This window comes from Meleagris gallopavo, chromosome 5, assembly GCF_905368555.1.
Source record: "Meleagris gallopavo chromosome 5, MGAL_WU_HG_1.1, whole genome shotgun sequence".
Taxonomy (NCBI): domain Eukaryota; kingdom Metazoa; phylum Chordata; class Aves; order Galliformes; family Phasianidae; genus Meleagris; species Meleagris gallopavo.
The window spans coordinates 5,824,675-5,845,291 of NC_139408.1; the positions used below are offsets into that span (position 1 = coordinate 5,824,675).

Sequence of the window (20,617 nt, forward strand, 5' to 3'; positions counted from 1 at the left end):
TAATTTTGAAGCTTACAATAAGTAGCATGAGTGGAATTAAAAAGCAAAAAATACCTTTTATTTGGGGTCAAATGAAACACTTTGTCTCACAGCTTTTGCTGCAGCCTTTGAATTTATATACTAGGTACAGGAAAAAAAAAAAAAGAAATATTTAATTTCAGTGATTTTGTATCTTCTTGTCCAAAGTGTAACTTACCATGTTGAGCACAAAGTTGTTGAAAATGTTGAGCATGAAATTGGAAATTGTAGCAAATTAATGTAAAAAAAAAATATATATATATATAATAATCCCGTGTTCAGTTCTGGACTCCATAGGTCACTTTTTATTATTCCTTTTTATTTAAGGAAATAGCAAGGTTACAGCCTCCCTCTCTCCCTCTCCCTCTCCCTCCCTCTCAAAGAAACACAGTCTCTTCAAGAGCTGTGGGCACTCAACATTTCAGTTGAATCTTTTTATATGGATTTAGCTAATTTTATACTAGAAAATACAGAGACTTAACAGCACAAATCCCTCTGCTAAAATCAACATACACACACAGGTTTCCCCTCCACCAGGAATACAAAATTCATCTTGAAACTGAGAATAGATATTGCCCTCCTAGATAACTGTCACAACTACAAACAACAGCTCAGGCTTCAAAATAGTCTAATGGATAAACATCTCCAGCACTCCTTAAGAAAAACGAAGCCAAGTTTGACTGCAAATCCATCTAGCATAGCATCCTGCCTCCCATAGCGGCCAGCAGCTGTTGAGGAAGATTTCAGACCTAAAAAAAAACAAAAAAACAAAAAAACAACCACTTTTTGCACTCTGCTTTCCAGTGGAAAAGCCACAGGGGGACTGCTCTTTGAGCTGAGAAATGCAGATCTTCTGATCCCCAATCTCAAACAGCAGGGAAAGGATCAGCCTCCTACCACATGAAGAGTTTTCTTACAGTGGCATCTACCAACACAATGAATTTTTCCTCAAATATCTACAAATCTAATAGACTATAAATGCCATTATACATGCCACTGGCCATGCTGATAACCTTTAATCAGGTTGACAACCACTGCTTACTCTCGTTTCCCATTTATCCCGGGAAGTTCACAGAATCACAGCATCCTCTTGACAAAGTCTTGCCTAAGGAAACGCAGCACTCTAGCAGTACAAGTCTCATTCTCTTATTCCCAAGGATACATGGATCCTAGGAGATTAAGAAACCAGAACAACCCCACAGGCTCCTCAAACTCACTCAGGTGGCAGCACACCTACCTAACTGTCATTCAGTTGCTCAAAACTAGACACAAACAACTTGAAAGAATCAGCTACAATTCAGCACTGGCCCTTGGCTTTACATAAAGCAAAACTAAGATGGAGACCTTCTGGGAGAAGAGGGGTTTAGCAACAGCCTATTCCAACTGGGGATAATCTCTACCAAGGAAAGCATGTAGGGTAGCATTAGCACTGAAGCAGCAGATGATGACAAAACACAGAAGTCTTTCATGAAATTTTCAAACAATGCTACCCTCATCCCCCTAAGAAAGGAAGGAGCAGGGGACAGCACATCCTATGGCCATAGATTACTGGGAAGACCCAAGGTACAGCTTGTTGCATACAGCCCAATATACAGTCCAGCACTGACACGTATTTTGTGCTATTGCAGCTCTGGGCAATGTCACAGGTTTCTGCCTCTCTCTTAGCTGTGTGCCAGCTGCCCAGCACAGGTGCACTGACACAGCAGGCTCATCCTTGGGAACTGACAAGAAGAAAGTAATTTTTTTGCACTTGCCATTTGGGTATGGAGTTTGCTGGTGGCTGAGGAATGAGGATGTCTGTGTGGAGCAGTATCACCACCTTGCGGGAGGCTGCAACAGCACAGAGCTCTTTTCCATAGTTCATACATCTGCAACTAACCAATGAGCAGAAGTGCAAAATCAACCCTTCCAGTGTGTTTGCAGGTGCTTCTACACATTATGCAAGCACACAAAGGTTGGTGAGTGGGAGAGCTTTTCATCTTTGAACATCCTCTTGCATCGCATAACCCAAACTGCTGCCCCCAACAATTGCTCTTAATATCTCTTGTATTCTTCAAATGAGAGTGCAAGAGAGGTACAGGAGAGTACAGCCCTTAGGAAAAGAGTCCACAGATTTGACACCGTAAGTTAGTTAATGTATTTTCAGCCATTTAAGACAGAATTTTGTTTGCTTAACCATTGAGATAGAATAAAATACCCTCAATTTCTGATTTCCAGCCCTGCTGTGGCTGAGAGACCCTATGAGGGAGCTTGAAAATGCTCTGAAAGCTTTCTGAAGAGAGGATGTTCCCTCATCCAAAAAACTTAAGCTGCCAGAGAGCTTCTCTGGCTCCAGAGAATCTAAACTGCCTGCAGCTACATTATTAAGCTGTGAGAGAGGTGTAGTAGCACAGAGCACTCATGACCAAAACCCATCATGTTGATGATTTGTCCATTCTTCATATTATTCAATTTTCTGCCCTGTAAACATTAAATTTATCTGAGAGATCTTTCATTATTGTTACAACCCAAATCTAAGTTCAATTATGATGCAAAAAAGCAACAACATTTCCGTCACCTCCAAGCAGCTGTTGCTTCAGCATGCAAATATGTTATTTTCAGCATCCCTCCTCAACTTGTGTAAAACTGTTGGCAACAGCTCTTATTATCTGCTCTCTGCCTTTCCTTTCTTCTCTGAAGGGATCAACTACACAGCTCTGGTGATGAGTGTGGTACTAAGATACAGCGATATGTGGTGGTGAAATCTTGTGTGATTTCCTGAAAAATACAGGAATGCTTCTCTGCAGCTGTGAAGCAACTGCTGCAAAGAACATCCTAAGGACAAATCATCTCAGAAAGCTTCCTTCTCCCTTTGGATTCAGCTCACAAAAATGTTTCTGATCTGCATATTGCAGAAGCACTCTAATGCTTCCAGCAGATGTCAGTTTGCCCATCAGAATATCAGAGCAAAACAGAATACGCTCCCATGCATTAAGCCTGCTTATAAAAAGCAATTCTGCAACTTCTACTCAAATAGAAGTGGAAAGAAAATGTCAATTCAAACACCATAGTACAGCACATACATTAAAGGCCCTTTTCTTATCTCTGTCAAGTCCTTCAGCTTTTGTTCGCTTGCACCTTGTTCCAACAACAGGGACTCACCATGCAGTGCTACTCCTTTTCCCTAAAGCAGACATCTCACTCTTCCTCTTGACAAGGGAACTGCAGACTCTCTAACCTATATTCAAGTAACTCCAGCTGTAGTGTGCTTCAGCTCTGAAGGGAAAACCAACGCTCTGCAGCAGACATGCTAAACAAGTATGTCAAGACATCTGATATTGCCTCTAGCTGATTTCTGACCAGGTCAAATCAGCTATGCATGGTTTCTGACTCATCACCAGGTGAATCACAATCTCATTAACTTTAAGCTAAAGATTAGCATCCCTGGGGTGTATCAGAGTACATGCTAACTCTATCACGAGTAAGACTGATAAAAGTCAAGAGTCACAAGGAAATAGGCAGGAACATTTCTCATATATGCAAATGAACCTTCTCAAAAAAAAAAAATCTGCTGTGCGCTCTTGGGTAGGAAAAATACTTAAAACTTAACTACCGATCAGTGTTATCCATACCATGTTCTTGCAACTTGGGAGATGAGCATATATGTCATTTTAAGGCACAGAGCAATTCTAGTAAATTGCTGGCAAAAGAAAAAATAAAAATAAAAAATCACCTCCTGGCTGCCTGGAGTGTACTTTACAAGCCTGCTTTTCACTTTGACCACAAGTAAAGCATGGTCACCTGAATGAATGAAAATACACATAGTAACATCTGCTACTATAAAGCAAGAAGGAAGCATTACAAAAAATTTAAAGGCAAGGTACTTTGTATATCAGTGTACTTCCTGATAGAGATACTAACAAAGCAACTCCAGCAGACTATCAGGAAAAAAATAAGTGTACAACAAAGAACTGATTAAAGCCTGGAGAGGTCTGGATATTCTTTGCTCACCTGGTAGTTCCTTGATGAGACTATACAGAACTTCACAGCAGCTGAATGAAAAGGGGATACACTTTTTATTTTGATGCACAAACAGGAAACTGAAGGTCTAATTATTTAGACAAAGTTGCATGGAAGCAAAGTTTGAAAAATATGACAAGCTTGTAGCCTCTCAGGTTCTTTCAGAAAGAAGATTTTGCTTTGCAGTTGCAGTCAGGGGTCAGATCCAGAACTGTCTCATCATAGGAGCCACCCATCTCCTCCAGGAGATGAAACACCCAAGTGCAACCCAAGTTCTCTACATAGAAGCTCAGAAAGTCAATGGAGCCTGGGGTGGGAAGATTCATCTTTTGTATTTAAAGCTTTTAAGGACAGAGCATCCTTGCTGTAGCTGCACAACATTCAGAACCAATTAACCCTAACTACAAATGCTGCTGCAGCACAAGTACAAAAAGCCTTCTATATCATTTCAGCAGATAGTCCGCTAGAAATCCAGATAGAAAGTATGTTCTGATGGTGACAGGGGCTAACAAATCTCTAAGCAAACTTGTCAAAAATGAGGATTACACCAAAGCTAAAAAAATGTTTAAAAAGAAAAAAAAAAACTCAGTTCTATCTGATACACAGAAAGAAAGACAAAGTTAGATTTTATCTTACAGTTCTTCACAAGACTGATCCATGCTATCTGCTATGTTTTTTCTTTTGTCCATAGGATTTCAGCAAGACCATTGCAACATACTTGCCAGAGAGAAACAATAATGGTAACACACACACCACAAAGCAGAACAGCTAACCAGTTAGAAGGCAATTTAAAAATAATTTAAAACTGAAGACCATTAATGTGGACATGCAAGAGGAAAACAAGGGCACGTCATGCCAGCAGCAGCACCACCACAGTGAAACACCTTCAGACAACTGATTTGGCTTTATTGCACACAGCTTAGCATTTTCCATCCTGTTCCAAGTATATTTAAGCGTCACAGATACATTCTGAATTCAGACAGTAACTTTGTTATCTACCAGAAGAAAGGTAAGAACACCTCTGAAAGGACACATCGGTATGGAGATTCTTATATTTGAACTAGAAATGATGATTGGTGTAATGTCAGCCAAGAACACTGTCTTCGCCCTCAGTAAACAACATTCATAGCTGATTTTTTGTTGTTGTTTTAAACAGAACAGTTCCTCACCACTGTAAGTTAAGGGTCTGGAGAGAAGCAGTGAAGATGTAGTAACAAACACAAGGTGGTTTCATAATTGCTTCTGAAGCATGATGCACTTCCAAATTCTCTTATAACCTTCCTCTATTCTGTATATGGAGAACCTAATACTGCCACTTCATCACAGTCACTTCATAGTCCAGGATAGAAATTTAAACACATTTTATCCAGTTAAAAGACAAGTGAGTCCTTAGCCTGCTGGCTCTTCATCCATCCTATTTGCAAAGGAACCTTCTCCTTTATTTCCTGCTGAATGAAACACATCCAAACATGACATCATCTGTTAGTCCACATCCAGGAAAGGACTTCTAACACACATTCACCTGAACAAAAGAATATTTTTGTGGTTATTTAAATGCAATCTTCTATCTGACAAGATGAAAGAGACAGTCAAACAGCCAGGCTATTAGTAAAGAATTAAGTCTGTAATTCCCAGAATCCTAACATATAGCTAAATGCTAACTTGCGAAGGCACAAATAAAAACCATATAAGAGAAATTTTGCTTAACAGAACTATTTAGAAAAGCCTACTACTTCACTCCACCAGTCTTGATGAATAAGTCTGCACTTTCCAACCCCCTTTACACAAATGCCTTTTTAACAAAAGGCTTATCAGACTGAACAGATAGATCCAAGCACAGACAATATGCACTTCAGCAGCTAAACAAGGAAGAACATGTCTGGGAGTCAAGACTCCTGGAGCTAAAGATTCTTTGACATTATCCTCATCTCCCATATTGCCTCACCTGACATTGCAAAGAATAAGAAGATTCTGGACTGCTGGAAGGGTGGAATTTTCATTCTGTCCTGTCACCAAGTGCCTGTCCAACACAACATGTACAGAATCTGGTTGGCTGGCTGCATACAGGAGGAAAAAAAAAAAACAACAGGTGTTAGTGGACACTGCTTCAGTTTCAGTGTTTCTCCTCAAAACTAATGAGGAAGGTAACTATTAAGACCAGGGAGATTTGCTCAGTGAATCTACAGCCCCAGACAGGGACGATCACAAGCCCCCAGTCCTGCAACAACTTCACTAGAAAGCCTTCTCTAAAAGGACAGCAGGACTGGTCCCTTGAAAGGTAAACTTCTACATTTAGCTAATAATAAACAATGAAATGACTAATACTGAAAAAATGAGATTGATCATCACACGTTTTATTCAGAGCTAGAGGATAACTGATGAGAGCAACCAAAAGCATTTAGTATACTGCCTCCAGTTTTCAACAAGATGACACATTCTGCTTGAAAAAAGCCCCAAATCCTTGTGCACTTAGCCTCTCCCAGCAGAGCACATGTTCCCTGCCACACAGCAAAAAAACAGCTACAGAACACTGCCTACACACAGACATTCGCCTGCAGGCATGGACTGCAAATCTGCACAGCAGTGGAAACTCTCCTGTATCAAATAGGCATGCAAATGTTTATTTTCAACACAGCCACAAAACAGCTGTCAACAAGAATGACGTACCGCTAAACGTAGCTCCAGAATCTTTCACAAAGTCTTCCACAATAATGGGCAAACTGGCAAAATTAGGCTGCCTTATTAGTTCATACACAGAGGGCTGAAAAAGAAAAAAAAAAATCGTCTTGCTTTTGTAGAAATAAAAGATGGGCAAAACTCTGTAATATGTATTTTCTGTTCCCACTACCATGAAAGTGAAACAAACAAAGCAGAAAATTAAGTGACTACAGACAGCGTCTACGAACTTTCCTCGGGTAGCAAACTGAAAATCCTCCTGCAGCAAAGAAGGAGGGAATGACACCACAGGAAGATCTGCCCCATGCACGTTTGATATTCAAACACTTCTTATTTAACTAGAACAGGTAAGCAGCATTTTAACAGGTATCATACCCACAGTTCTCCCTGCCCTCAGTTGTGAAGCTTTCCAAGGACTAACACAATATCATGTCTTGAATGTATACAAGAAAGCACTCTCAGTGTGCGAGGTGAAGTGAAACAATTCCCTAATGAATGGTGTTGGGCCCCCTTCCAAATAACAGCTCCTTGAATGTAAATTAAGCACACCAAGCTGATGGATTTGCATGTAGAAAGTTCTAGAATAAATTCTAGCATAAGATGGCATTGCCATGTCAAGCCACAGGGCCCCAGACAGGAAAAGATCCTTGTAATAGGGTAACAAAAAAATCCCAGGAAGCGAGATAAAAGCTCAACCTACCCCTGTCATGCTGTATCCCTGAAATACCCAGGTTTTATCCTCACTGGTGGCACAACACAAAGCTGCAACACCATGTCCAACTGCACAGATAGGCTCTAGAGAAAGATCAAAGCACGTTTAAGAAACTGTAAGCATCTTTAAACTGCCAAAAATACCAATCTGCTGTGGCTTTAATGACTAGTCTGGTATAGTCCATATTTGGCTTTGAACCTTAAATCCTATCAACCAGGAGAGAAGCATTTCTGTATCTGAGAACCTTCTCACAAAAAATATTATTATTTATTTGCACAAAGAAGATACTATTTAAGTGAATATACATTTTTCCAGCTCCCCTACCCCCCAGAGAGCCACCTCTTTACAATTCTGAATGCTGCAACACTCCAGAACTACAATGTAAACATTCTTCAGGTAACAGTCTTGCATGAATACTGAAGTAGTAGGACTATCTTATTTAGCAAAGTATCTAATTATCATAAAACATTAAGGTTGGAAAAGACCTCCAAGATCATCTAGTCCATCCATCCACCCACCCCAGCGTTTTCCACTAAACCATGTTCCTTAGTTCCACATCTACACATTTCTTGAACCACCTTCCTGGGCAGCCCATTCCAATGCCAGACCACTCTTTCGGAGAAGAATTTTTTTCCAAATAGCCAACTTGAACCTCCCCAGTGCAACCTGAGATCATCCCCTCTCATCCTATTGCAAGTTACCAGGGAGAAAAGGCAGACCCCCACCTCGCCACACAACCTCCTTTCAGGCAATTGTAGAGGTCAATAAGGTCTTCCCTGACCCTCTTCTTCTCCAGAAGAAACAATCCCAGCTCCCTCAGCCGCTCCCGATAACACTTGTGCTCCAGGCCCCTCGCCAGTCTTGTTGCCCTTCTCTGCAGCACCTCAAAGTCTTTTTTGTAGTGAGGGGCCCAACACTGAATACAACACTCAAGATGTGGCCTTATCAGAGCTGAGTACAGGAGATACCATCACCTCCCTGCTCCTGCTGGCTGCACTATTTTTGACACAAGCCAGGATGTCATTGGTCTTCTTGGCATCCTGGACACACTGCTGGCTCTTGTTCAGCCAAACACGGACCTGGGAGTGTTGGTCTGTTTCTTCCACACTGTCTTCCAGCCACTCTGCCCCACGCCTATAGTGTTGCCTGCAACTGTTGCAACCAAAGTCCAGGACCTGGTGCTTGGTCTTGTGAACTTCATCCCATCATCCCCAGCCCAGCAATCCAGCCTATCCAGATCCCTTTGAAGGGCCTTCCTACTCTGAAGATTAACAGTTCCTCCCAATTTCATGTCATCAATGAACTTACTGACAGTGCACCTCAATTCCCTCATCCAGATCATCAATAAACATTAAACAGGGTGGTCCCTGTACTGATGCCTGGGCAACACCACTCATGACCAGTTGCCAGTAGGACTTCATAACATCCGCCCTCTAGGCCCAGCCATCCAGCCAATTGTTTACCCAGCAAAGAGTGTACCTGTCCAAGCCATGGCCTGCCAGCTTTTCCAGTAGAACACTGTGGGAGACAAAGTCAAAGGCTTTGTCAAATTCTAGGTAGACCACATCAACAAGGCAGATCACCCACTCATAGGAGATCAGGTTGGTCAAGCAGGACTTGCCTTTCATATACTCATGCTGACTGGGCCTGATCCCCTAGCTGTCCCACACATGTTGTGGGATCTCATTCAAGATGATTTGCTCCTAATCTCTCCCGGCACCGAGGTCAGGCGGACAGACCTATAGTTTCCTAGATCCTTCATACGATCCTTCCTGTAGATGGGAGTCATGTTGGCAAGCATTCAAACCTCCAAGACTTCTCCAGGAACGCTGATAGACGGTGAAAAGCAGCTTGACAATCAACTCCACCAGCTCCCTCAGCACCCTCAGGTGGATCCCATCTCAACCCATGGACTTGCAGCAGTCCAGGTGGGACAGTAGCTCTTTAAATCCCCCATGATTCAGGTGGAAACAATTATTCTGCTCCCCATCCCAGACTTCCAGATCAGGGGGTAGAGTACTCTGAGAATAACTGGTCTGACTTTTAAAGACAGATGTAAAGAAGGCACTCAGAACCTCAGCATTTTCCTTATCTTCAGCCATCACGTTCCCTGCTGCATCTAGCAAAGGATGGAGATCCTCATTGCCCTCATCTTAATGTTATTACATTCATTAAATTTTTTTGTTGCCTTTTATTACAGTGACCTTGTTGAGTTCAAGCTGGGCTTCTGCCTTTCTAATTTTCTCCCTGCATATCCTAGCAACTTCTTTGTACTCTCCCTAGACTGCCCATCCCTTCTTCCACAGGAGGTCAGACTTTCGCTCCTGGAGCCTCAGCACAAGTTCCTTTTTCATCCATGCCAGTCTTCTTCCCTGCCAGCTCATCCTGTGGCACAGGGGACAGCCTGCTCTCATGCCTTTGACACTTCTTTTGTGAAAAGTGACCAACCTTTCTGGACCCTGAATCCCAAGAGACCCCGCCCCCCCCACTAGTGTCCTGAACAGTTCAAAGTCTGCCCCTCCAGAAGTCCAAGGCAGCAGTTTTGCTGAGTTCCCCTTCTAACTTCAAGAAAATCTAACATTTCATGGTTGCACTGCTCAAGACAGCTCCTGACCTCCACATCTCCCACAAGTCCTTCTCTGTGAACATCACATCTAGTGAGGCACCTCCCCTGGTATGCTCTCTTATCAACTGCATCATGAAATTATCTTCCACACATTCTAGAAACCTCCTAAATTGTGTGCTGTATTACATTTTCAGTACATATCAGGGAATTTGGAGTTCCCTATGAGATGATGTTCACTTACTGTTCTCTGTGCAGAAGTGCTGCAATATCTTTGCCAGGTACCCACTGTTTGCAAGATCAGTCGTAGCCCCTGGGCAGTTTGGAATCAGCAGTGCATGGTATCTAGCTCCTAGTAAAGAGGAACAAAAACTAACATAACTAAAAAAAAAAAACACCTGACCGTAAACTCATTTCAGATTCAACAAACTTCAGACAACAATATGTAAGTTGTTCAAAAGTTTCATAGACTGAAAGAACTAAGGAAACTAAATGATCTATGGGGAATAGAAGAGGAGGTAGAAGTTCTTTGTTCTAGGACACATTTTTAATGAGACATTTCTTACACAGACAAAGCTTAAAAGCTCTGTCTGCTAGCTTCTACTTCAGATTTTTTTTTTTAATAAGCATTTTGCTAAGATACGACATAGTAGTAAGAAAGAAGATAAACGTAGCTGCTATGGCTTCCTCTTAAAACAAAAGCTTTCATGCCTTTTCTGTATCCTTCTCCTCTAAAAGCATAATATGAAGAAGAATCTGTTTCCCTGATAAATGGAAGTGATACATAAGCCAACAGCAAAGACCTTACCATCAATTGACTCCAGCTTGGCAGGGTTTGCATATGACTTCATACGGAAGTCCTGTATCCAGCGCATGTTGCTCTCATTCACATCCACAAAATCAATCGACTTCCCCTAGTGGAAAAGAGGTTTTCAAGCTACAGTTAGCATCAGCACGCAGATTTCTACTACATTTCCTGAAGGACAGGCACGGGAAATTTTGAGATGCTTCAGGAATAGTCACCTCCAGCTTCTTCTGGCAGCCTGTGCCAGTGCCTCACCACATTCTGAGCAAAAAACTTCTTCTCCACATCTAATCTTCTACTTTACAAAATCTCCCCTTTTACTTTAAAATCTTCCCCCTTGTCCTATTACTACCTACCTGTGCAAAAAGTCAGTCTCCCTCTTGTTGTGAATTCCCTTTAACTACTGAAAGGCTGCAATAAGGTCTCCCCAGAGCCTTCTCCAGACTGAATAAGCTCAGCTCTCCCTCAAACTTTCCTCATTGGAGAGGTGCTCCAGCCCTCTGATCATGCTCATAGCCTCTTCTGGATCTGCTACAACTCCACATTTTCCTTGAGCTGGGGGCCCCAGGTCTGCACACAGTAATCCAGATGGGGCCTAACAAGGGCAAAGCAAAGGGGGACAATCAACTCTCTTCCCTGCTGGCCGCCCCTCTGTTGATGAGCCCAGGATACAAGCCTATCCCTCTGGATGACACTGCTTCCTTTCATTGTATCAGTTGTACCACACAGCTTGGTGCCATCAGCAAAGTGCTGAAAGTACAGTCCATACCACTGTCTATGTCACTGATAATGATGTTGACAAGACCCGCGGGGGACACTCAGTACCAAAGGAAAAAGAAAAAAGAAGAAAGAAAAAGGGACCCAGAAGGATCGAGTCCAACTCCTGGCTCTACACAGAATCACCCAAAATCCAAATTCTATCTCTGAGAACATTGTCCAAACAATTCTTGAACTCCATGACCACTGCCCTGTGGGGAGCTTGTTCCAGTCAGTGCCCTGTCACCCTCTGGTGAAGATCCTTTCTCTAACCCCAGCCTGAGCCTCCTCCGATGCAGCTCCATGCTGTTTCCTTGGGTCCTGTCAGCAGAGAGAAGAGATCAGCACCTGCCCCTCTGTTCCCATCATGAGGAAGCTGTATGACTGCCAAGAGATTGACCAAATAAACCAAGGGACCTCAGCTACTCCTCATATGTCTTGCCCTCTAGACCCTTCACTCTTTTTGTAGTCCTCCTTTAGATGCTTTCTGACAGCTTTATGTCCTTCTTAGATTGTGATCCCCAAAATTTCACACAGGGTTCCAGGTGAGACCACACCAGCAAAGAGCAGGATAATCCCTTCCTTTGCCTGGCTATCAGTGCTGCGCCTGATGCATCACCTCAGGGTATGGGTTTGGCCCCTTGGGCTGCCAGAGAACACTGCTAATCCAGCTTCAAGTTGCCATCAGCCAGAACCTCCAGATCCCTTTCTATGGGGCTGCTCTCCTGCCTCTTGTCCCCAGGACTCTATATACATTCTGGATTGCTGCAGCTCAGGTGCGGAATTTGGCACTTGCTCTTCTTCAATAACGTGACGCACTCAGTGACTGCCCAGCCCTCGCATTTGTCAAAGATTCCTCTGCAAGGCCTCTCTACCCTTGAGGGATTCAACAGCTCCTCCAATTTAGTGATACCCTCAAACTTGCATACACTCAAATCTTGCATCTAGACAACATCACTAGATCAAATTTTTCCTTTACAGATTAAGCGCATGAGAGAAGGGTGCGATTTAAAAGGCTCGAAGCACGTAACTGATTTTGTTAGCTCGCTTTTGATGTTTTCAAGTAAAAGCACAGGAATCATAAACATCTCCTGTTTATGCCACCAGCAAAATGTAGTGTCTTTTTCTGTTTTTTTTCTGGACCTACAAAGCAGTCTTTGGGAGACTGCTGAGCATCACTTGTGTACGCAGCTATTTCCTTGCAGAAGCTGTGCTACTGAAGTCAAGGAGCATCTGCAAAAGACATGGTGACAAACTGAGAAAAGATTGCTATTTGCTTTTGTTAATATTGCTTGGGAAACTGATTTCTAGTAGAGAAAGAAGCTTATAGAAAAGTACATCAGTTGCTCAACTCATAAACCAACTCCCACCATATTCTGGCAGAAGGGATGAAGGTTACAATAAAATAAGCAGTAATAGAAGAGATGAGAATGACAGTAAATGTTCTCATCTTCACTTCTTTCTCTGGCTGTTTCAAGGTATTTTAGAGGTGGCATTGCTGAGTAGTATAAATATCGATAAAATAGATTTGGGTTCTATCCAAGTTTGAACTCAAGGAATAGAAAGAAAAGTAAAACAGGATATGATGAGTCTATTTAAAGTATTTCCAACATGTCTTGTTTTAGTCAGCCTAAACTGTAGGATTGATCTGACTGATAGACTTATTTAATAACCATGTTTGTCTCTAGCAACAAACATGCTATATAACAAACAAAAGCTTGTCTGTTAATCTTCGTTCCTGCATCTTGCTGTCATTCAGTCCCAAACCAAGAGCAACTAACACTTCTCCTTTGCATTTTTTTAGTTACTTTTCTACTATCACCCATGCTTCAAGAGAGATTATACACAACTGCTTGAATACTTCAAGTGAAGAGTTGGCCTAAAGCAATGAGACACAGACATTTATACACTGGAACAGGTTGCCCAAGGATGTTGTGGATGCCCCATCCATGAAAGCATTCAAGGCCAGGTTGGACGTGGCTCTGGGCAGTCTGGTCTGGTGGTTGGCAACCCTGCACATAGCAGGCCATCCTATGATTCTATGGCTGCCCCTGTTCTGCAGGGAGATCTGAACAACAGCCACCTGAGGAGCAGTGCAGGCATCCAGCTCATGCAGGGAGCAGCTGCTAGGTAAAAGAGGAGCTTGCTAGCACCTGTCCAGACAGTGGCATCCATGGGTCCCCCGCCAGTCAATCATCCTAAGAAAGCCACTACCCCTTGCTCCAACTCTGCCAGACTCTGCTGCAGCAGCAGAGAGGGAGCAGTGCCAGCCTCTGGCCCTCTCCCTGCTGCCACCAAGCACAGAAAAGACTTCAGGTGCTACTCTTGCTCCTCCACCTTACACAGCACCCAGTTCTACAACTGGCCCACCTCAGCAGGACCTTCCCCAGCACCTCGTATAACAGAGTGGCAGGCTCCTTGAGCCCTGCCTCTCCTTACCTCATCCCTTGTAAGCCATACTGGCAGCATCCATGCTGATGCAACCTAATGGGCAACCCCACACTGTTCAAATTGCACCTGTAGCTCTCACAGGGCACATGCAGGCAGTAAGCTCACACAAACCAAGGGGTTTAACCTGAAATCACAAGAATTCCAGTTCTTACTCACCCCGGGAGTGGCGACTTGCAGGTTGAAGGCAGAGCTGCTCAGCGTGAAGCACTGCAGGAAGGACTGGGCTGACACCCCTGGAAAACAGAGCCCAACAGCTGCATTGTACCGCCAGCCATGATTTTACCTACCTTGAGTCATTTAAAAGCTCAGGAAATCGTCAGAATGTTAATTCAAGGCCCCGCGCGGAAGCGGGACCACACGAACACCATAGGGCCGCGCACCGGGGAGGGGAGGAGCCGGTCTGAGAGGAAAAGGGGCCGGAGCAACGCGCACAGCTGGGCCGGGAGGGAGTGAGGAGAGCGTTGGACGACTCAGGGTTGCCCCCAGAGCGGCTCACCCGCGGCGGCGGCGCTGGCGACGAGGAGGCAGGTGGGTTTACCGAGCCGCTCCGACATGGCAGGGGCAGGCGGCGGTGCGCGGAGCCGGCTCCTCATGCAGTCGCGCATGCGCACTCGAGGCAGACGGAGAGCCGCGCACCGCGACCGTTGGGCGGGAAAGCTGAGGGGCGACGCCATGATGGGTTGTTGCTCTGCTCTGCCTTTAAACCTGTCGGTGTCAGCCCATCCGCATGCACCGTGATGTGTAGTGGCCGCTGTGCTCAGCTTCCCTTCCGTAGGTTCCGTCTTTCCTCATCGGATTTTGGGTTGATATTTGGCTTTTTATACCAGTTTTATATCCCACCCTCTTCAAATTTGTTGGGCTGAAACACTGAGTGCTTACACTGATCTCCCTATGCCAGCGATAGCATGTTGCGAACAAAAAAACAGAGTGTAATGTCAGTGTATCGCCTAATTTTCAGCACCCTGCCCAGTGGCTGAGATGTTGGGTTTCCAACTTTCTCCCAAAATGCCAAATTCTTCATCTAAACCATAGCCTCTCAGTGGAGCCCTATGGTGTGTTTCTGACACATGAGATTAATAAACTTGTCCAAACCTCTCAGAAAGTGTCTTTCCCATCCTTCACGTGTCTTCTGGTTCATCTTCTTTGTGTTCAGGCTTGGATTTTAGTAACGTTCCTCAAGGACAACATTTATTGCAGACATTGCTGCTTTTGGTTACATGGTGGTATGATTTCTGTGAACCCTGGATTTGCGTTTTCCATCTCTATGTTAATTTCATTGGTCTGCATCTTGATGGTTGTGAGTATGTTACGAAGAAACTGTCACAAAATGATAGGTTATAAAATGAAAAGACAATTCTGCTGCTACTTCTGTGTGTTTTTTTGGAAGGGACCTGATTTCCAGCCTGGTTTCCTATAGAAAAGGCAATTCCTACCTCCTGCCGTCTGTCTGCCAACTTCTTTTTTTCTCAAGAAGTGTTCCAAACCCACAACCATGTTACACATGGAGACACCTGGACACTCCTGTCTGTTCAATCTAAGCTCCAGGGAATGATTAAAACCCAAACAAATTGCCTTATTCACTGTATCCACCTTGCAGGGAACATGATGTTCCTCCAGCAGCCTCAGTCCTTGTGGTACTGAGCTTTGGATTTATAGTCCTTCTTCCTTATGTATGAATCCATTTTAATTTATTTTCTAAATGCAAAAGCAGAAAGCAAACCCTTGTCTGAATTTCTGCTCCATCAGCTCTTCCTATCCTCCCTAGACTGCCCAAAAATACAAAGCATGAGTGGACCTGGTAGTGATTTAAGGTGAGAACATACAGAAAGAAAAAAAAAAATGCATATGAGAGCCCCAGTTCCTTAGAAATTAAATTATAGGGTAACCTCAACTCTCAATCTTTCAGTGCCAGTGTCTCAGCTGAGAAGTTTTGTAAAAGCACATGCAGAGAGGTTTTGTAAAAGCTCTTCTGTTCATTTCTCTTCCAGTGAGCACTCTGCTGAATGTGGGAGGTTAGCAAGCAGCTAGCACTGCTGTAGAATCGCAAGGATGATAAAAAATATTTGCTACTTTGTGCAGTTTGCTTTAGTAAAGCCTGGATGTTGCAGTTGTGTTGAGTTAGCTGAGTGCTTCCTCTTTGAATCTGGTGTGGTATAACACAACCACAGCATTTCTCAGGAGTGTGGTGATTTTGTGTCATGTCGTTTGGGCTGAATGATGGCTAGAACTGAAAAGAGAGGGGAAAAGCAGTTTGTAGCTTAAGATAGTTGCAAACATAGCCTTGCTTTTCATGCATTTAAATTTTTTTTAATATGGAGGGATAAGGGTAGAGGAAAGACAGGAAGGATGATATCCCCAGGATGATATCATGGCTGCACACCCACTTCTGCTAGAAGGGCCTCTCACTGGATGGAAGATGCATTTCCCCCTGCATCAGTGCTTTTGAGCAGCCCAGGGAGGGCAGGAGAGGTTTCCACCCTTCCAGACACTCACCCCTTCCTCACTGGCTCAAAGAACATTAAGCTGCACACTCACTAGCTGGAAGAGCAGGCATCTGCCCATCCCAGTTCCTCAGAGACACGATTCCGATCCAGACGAACCAGACTGCAGAACGGGGATCTCTGGGATCAGAAGGTGTTGCCTGGATGGCTCTGGATAAGTCATTCAGCTATTCTACAGCTCATCCCCTATCTGGGAATAATAATAATAATAATCTTCCTTGGTCTGTTTTCCTCAGGTAGGCTGGAGTTTATTCTGGGCAGGGATTTCATTTTGCTATGGTTCTTACTGGGATCTCTAATCCTAGCCAATATTCAGCCTTCAGAAAACATGACCGTGGCTGAGGAGTGAGAGGAAGGGAGGTATTTTCACTCGCATACCCGCATACACAAAGATGCTCACAGGAGGAATTATACAATATATCTATATCTGTATATATATCTCTATATATAGTTTATTTCTCACAATCCTGGTAAGAGTTACAGGTGTATTGGGAATCATTTACAGTTTCACAGCATATGGAGTGGCCATACAGCTTCTAATGTGAGTAACATACAGTGTGTAGAGAGCACACGTTTCCAGCCCATCCACCCACCACTCATACAATGGGTTTTCAAAGCTAATACTAGATTCAGCTACGTAGAAAGCCTGGAAAATGTTAGGGTACAGCGTTGGGTGTCATACAACACTGTCAGTCACAACGGGACAAGCTAAACTACTTTAATTTTCAATCTAGTATTTCTAGTCTACCTGCATTATTGCATTTATACGCTTTTTTTTTTTTAAGTCAAAGTAAATAGAATACTATATGGGAAAGGAAAAATTCTTGACTATTTTAGGATTTGAGCTGCAGCCCATACAAAGTGTCCATAGAAGCATAGACAAGGTTATAAATTCAACAAGGTATAAATTAGCTCTATAGCTTTGTGTGTAGGTAGGTGTCCATTTCCCTCCAGGAAATGCATCTAGCAGCATACTGTTTGTGAAATAAAAATAAAAACCAACTCAAACCTGTATGTTGAACACAGGTAAATATGTGTAAGTGACAAACAAGTCTGCAGAGTGACAAAATGTCACTCTGAAAATTATTATCAACTGGAAAATGCATCCAGGGGCTGATGCAAAACCCACAGATGTCACAGCAGGCATTTCCCTGCTGCTAGTGGTTCAGCTTTCCATCTGACTTCCAGGGGCTTTGGGTCAGTCCCTGGGAGAGTAACAGAATAAAAGCAAACCAAAAAGAAGAAAAGAAATCCCCTGTAATTGGACCTTCAAGTTTCCTTTCTACAATTTTAGTTTCTCTACAATTTTTATAAGCAACCTGCACCTACTACTAGAAGGAAGCTGGTTTGTACTGGAGAATTGAGATTACACCATTTAAAAATTTGGACTGAAAGGGTTATAACCAGTGACTCAGAAGAAGACATCAGGCTTAAGAAGGGCTGCTCAAAACTGGATAAAGCCAAATGATTCATTTGTTGTTGTTGCTGTTTTTGAAACAAACTGTATGGTAGCCTTGTTCTTATCAGATTGTCCCAGAAACTTGGCTGCTTGAAGCTGATGAGGCAAAACCAGGGATACAATGCAGGTCTTTACTGTTGCAGGGTTGAGTGCTCTCTTCCTGCTGGGAGTTTTGATACTGGAGCATCATCATGCATGGACAGAAGGAAACAATAACTTTAGTCTTGGGATCCTGCACTGTGGATTTGCATTATGAGAAATTACAAACTAGAATGGAGTAGTCTGGGAATTTCAAGCTGGTAACAACTGGAAAAAAAAAAGAGAGCAAGAGTAACATAGCCAAGTGCTGCTGGTCCAAATCCTATTTAATCCAAGTTATATTTTTCAGCAAAAAAGATCTATTTAATCCAAAGAGCACAGCCTCCAGGAGCAGAGAATGTGTCTGCCTACACACTGCTTGTCAGTGTCCAAACAGAACAAACACTTGGAGTCATTTTGGTTGGAAGAGATCAAGTCCTTTACAAAGCAGTCAGCAGAATGAGAGTGCAGGGTAGAGCCAAACTCATGCATTTGAAAACCAATTACTGTGATTTTTCTGCATGCACTGAGTGCTAGCTTTTTAGTATGGTTTTGTTGAATGACATGTGAATTTTCCAGGTCCAGCTGTCTTGCGTAACTTCATAAAACTCGAGCAGCCCAGTCAAACAGAAACATTCCTGCAGTCTTCTGTGTCCTCAGTACTGCAGCTGATAGAGGATGAGCTGTAGTGCATTACCTACATATGGTCTGACTCTGCAAGGCCAGCAAAAATACAGGTTCTTGACTTCAGCTGAGAGCCAGCTCTCTTCGCTGCCTGTATTTCTGGTGCTCCAATATGTAGAGTACCAAGGCATTCCTAGCTTCAGCCAGGTATAGTGTTTGCATACACTGCATAAGCATCTCTTGAATAGCCTGAATACCCTCACATTCAACTGGCAGGCAGCTCCTGGGTCTCCAGTCCCAGGAAGAGCTTGCAGCCATACAGTGTTTCTCTGGGTAAGGACAAGAACTGACCTTCCAGCAGCGGTTTTCTTCTTTACTGAGCTCCTGTGGCAGGCAAGCGCTCAGATTTTACAGCTCAAACCCCAAAGCAACCAAACTGTAGCAACCAGGGTAAATGAATACTTGGTATTTCCCTGCTGCACCACACAGTCTCTGCATTCCCTCTAGGTGCAGAGAGGCTGAACTTTGGCTGTTCTGTTAGGTGAGGCTGCCCAAAATCTGCCTCTGCATTGGGGCAGGGCTTCTGCCTCGCTGTGGAGAGGTCACATCTGCAGAGTTGCCTGGGAAGACAGTTCAGTAAGTGAATCAGCAGTAAAGAACAAGTAATGAACCAAATTTCTAGAAACCAATGGAGCCATGACATGAAGACCTGGTGTGACCAACCTAAGAATCCGGGCTTTTAGAAGGAAAGCAGGTCACATGGCTGGAGTGATGAACTGAAAGAGGAAGAAAGTCTTCATCATGAAGAACCCTTTACTCAACAGATTTAACACTTCAGGGCCAATCGAGGTAATGTGATCTGAGCTAACTAATGCGAGAAGCAATAAAAGGCTAAAAAATTATGTTGGAACGGCCAGAGCTGGCCAAGTCAAGTTGAATGGCACATATGGCATGCTCCTAAGACAGTGACTCAGATAAATTGCTGTCCCTTCAGCAGCACCTTGCATCATAATCTGGGCTGCTAAATTCAAGCTATCTCAGTCTAGCTCAGTGACTATCTTCTGGGCAGCTGCATTCAGTAGGATGGACTTAGATTAAGCATTCTCTATCTTATTTTTGACAGCTAAGGCTGTCATTAACCTTACTAAACTTATTCTATGTTTCTTGCCCTTAAAAGTAGCTTCTCATTAATGATCAACACTTCAAAAAGATAAACTTTGCAATAGTACTCATTTCCAGTTGAAATGGAAACAGGAGACAGGACTTTGGCATAGATTATGGGCTGTAAAGAGAGCAGCAATATTTAATCCATTATATGAGGCAGACACTGCTCATATTGCCCTCTTGTGATTTCTTTGTAGCACACAGCTTGAATCTTGATGTATGTGGGTGGCACAGCATGCCCTGACCCAAATAAAAGTGGATAGGGTATAAAAATTCAAAGGTGCTAAAATAATGATGTCGTGCTTTTTGCTCTGCCCTGGTTCTCACACCTCCTTAGCAACACTGACCCAAAGCTCTCTGCAGAACTGATTGAAATTCCTGGAATTTCACTCTTCAGGTACTCTTTTTATTGCCTCCATTGTTTGGTTTGTTTCTTGAAGAACATTCTCTTTCTCACAAATCTTCAGGATTGTTACTTTCAACCAGTTCTAAGAATAATTAGAACAAGGCAGATTTCTGGACCCTCATGGCATTTCCAAGTAAGGAGGGGAATTTTAAGCAGGAATCATCTCTCACCAGTGAGTTTTTTGTTTGTTGGTTTTTAAAGTTATCCTGATGGTTATTGGCAAATATTACTGTCCATATCAGCATGGTTGTGCAGATAAAAACTTCCCTGATACTCAGCAGAGGAATAAGAAGTTTTCTTGCCAATTTTGTGCAAACATGACACTGAAATGTCTTTGAATCTTCCAGTGACCTGCTGTCATATCTCTGGTGCTGATAAAACCCCAATGCCTGATCAGCATGTGAA

General features: G+C 43.2%; 2 protein-coding genes across 10 annotated transcripts in view; one reads left to right on the top strand and one right to left on the bottom strand.

The window, feature by feature from the left end:
• On the bottom strand, positions 1 to 14,712 carry GATD1 (glutamine amidotransferase class 1 domain containing 1). 9 transcript variants are annotated; one of them, XM_085226072.1, is made up of 9 exons: positions 14,477 to 14,633; positions 14,137 to 14,213; positions 10,777 to 10,882; positions 10,213 to 10,320; positions 8,885 to 8,923; positions 7,394 to 7,488; positions 6,685 to 6,778; positions 5,963 to 6,074; positions 1 to 767 (listed from the first exon to the last, which is right to left on the bottom strand). In XM_085226072.1, the coding sequence occupies exons 1-9, from the start codon at positions 14,583 to 14,585 to the stop codon at positions 674 to 676; spliced, it is 834 nt and encodes a 277-aa protein (XP_085082198.1). In that variant the 5' UTR covers positions 14,586 to 14,633; the 3' UTR covers positions 1 to 673. The 9 variants fall into 9 exon arrangements, with proteins under 9 accessions (XP_085082198.1, XP_085082204.1, XP_085082199.1 ...); XM_085226078.1 differs by having other exon boundaries at positions 14,361 to 14,499; XM_085226075.1 differs by lacking the exon at positions 1 to 767 and adding an exon at positions 4,903 to 5,462.
• LOC100544081 (NACHT, LRR and PYD domains-containing protein 3-like) overlaps positions 14,370 to 20,617 on the top strand; it is a 26,271-nt gene continuing 20,023 nt past the window's right edge. The window contains exon 1 of the mRNA XM_031553410.2: positions 14,370 to 14,508. The gene's annotated coding sequence lies outside the window, so the exon portion shown is untranslated. The remainder of the gene's footprint in view (positions 14,509 to 20,617) is intronic.

What these genes read in the sequence shown, in the direction of transcription:
- GATD1 (XM_085226072.1), bottom strand. Translation starts at nt 14,585, where the DNA reads ATGCGCGACTGCATGAGGAGCCGGCTCCGCGCACCGCCGCCTGCCCCT. An exon ending in CAAGCTGGAGTCAATTGATG is followed by an intron (nt 10,321 to 10,776) that starts GTAAGGTCTTTG and finishes CCTCTTTACTAG; the next exon opens with GAGCTAGATACCATGCACTG. An exon ending in GCAGGCCATGGCTTGGACAG is followed by an intron (nt 7,489 to 8,884) that starts GTACACTCTTTG and finishes ATCTTTCTCTAG; the next exon opens with AGCCTATCTGTGCAGTTGGA.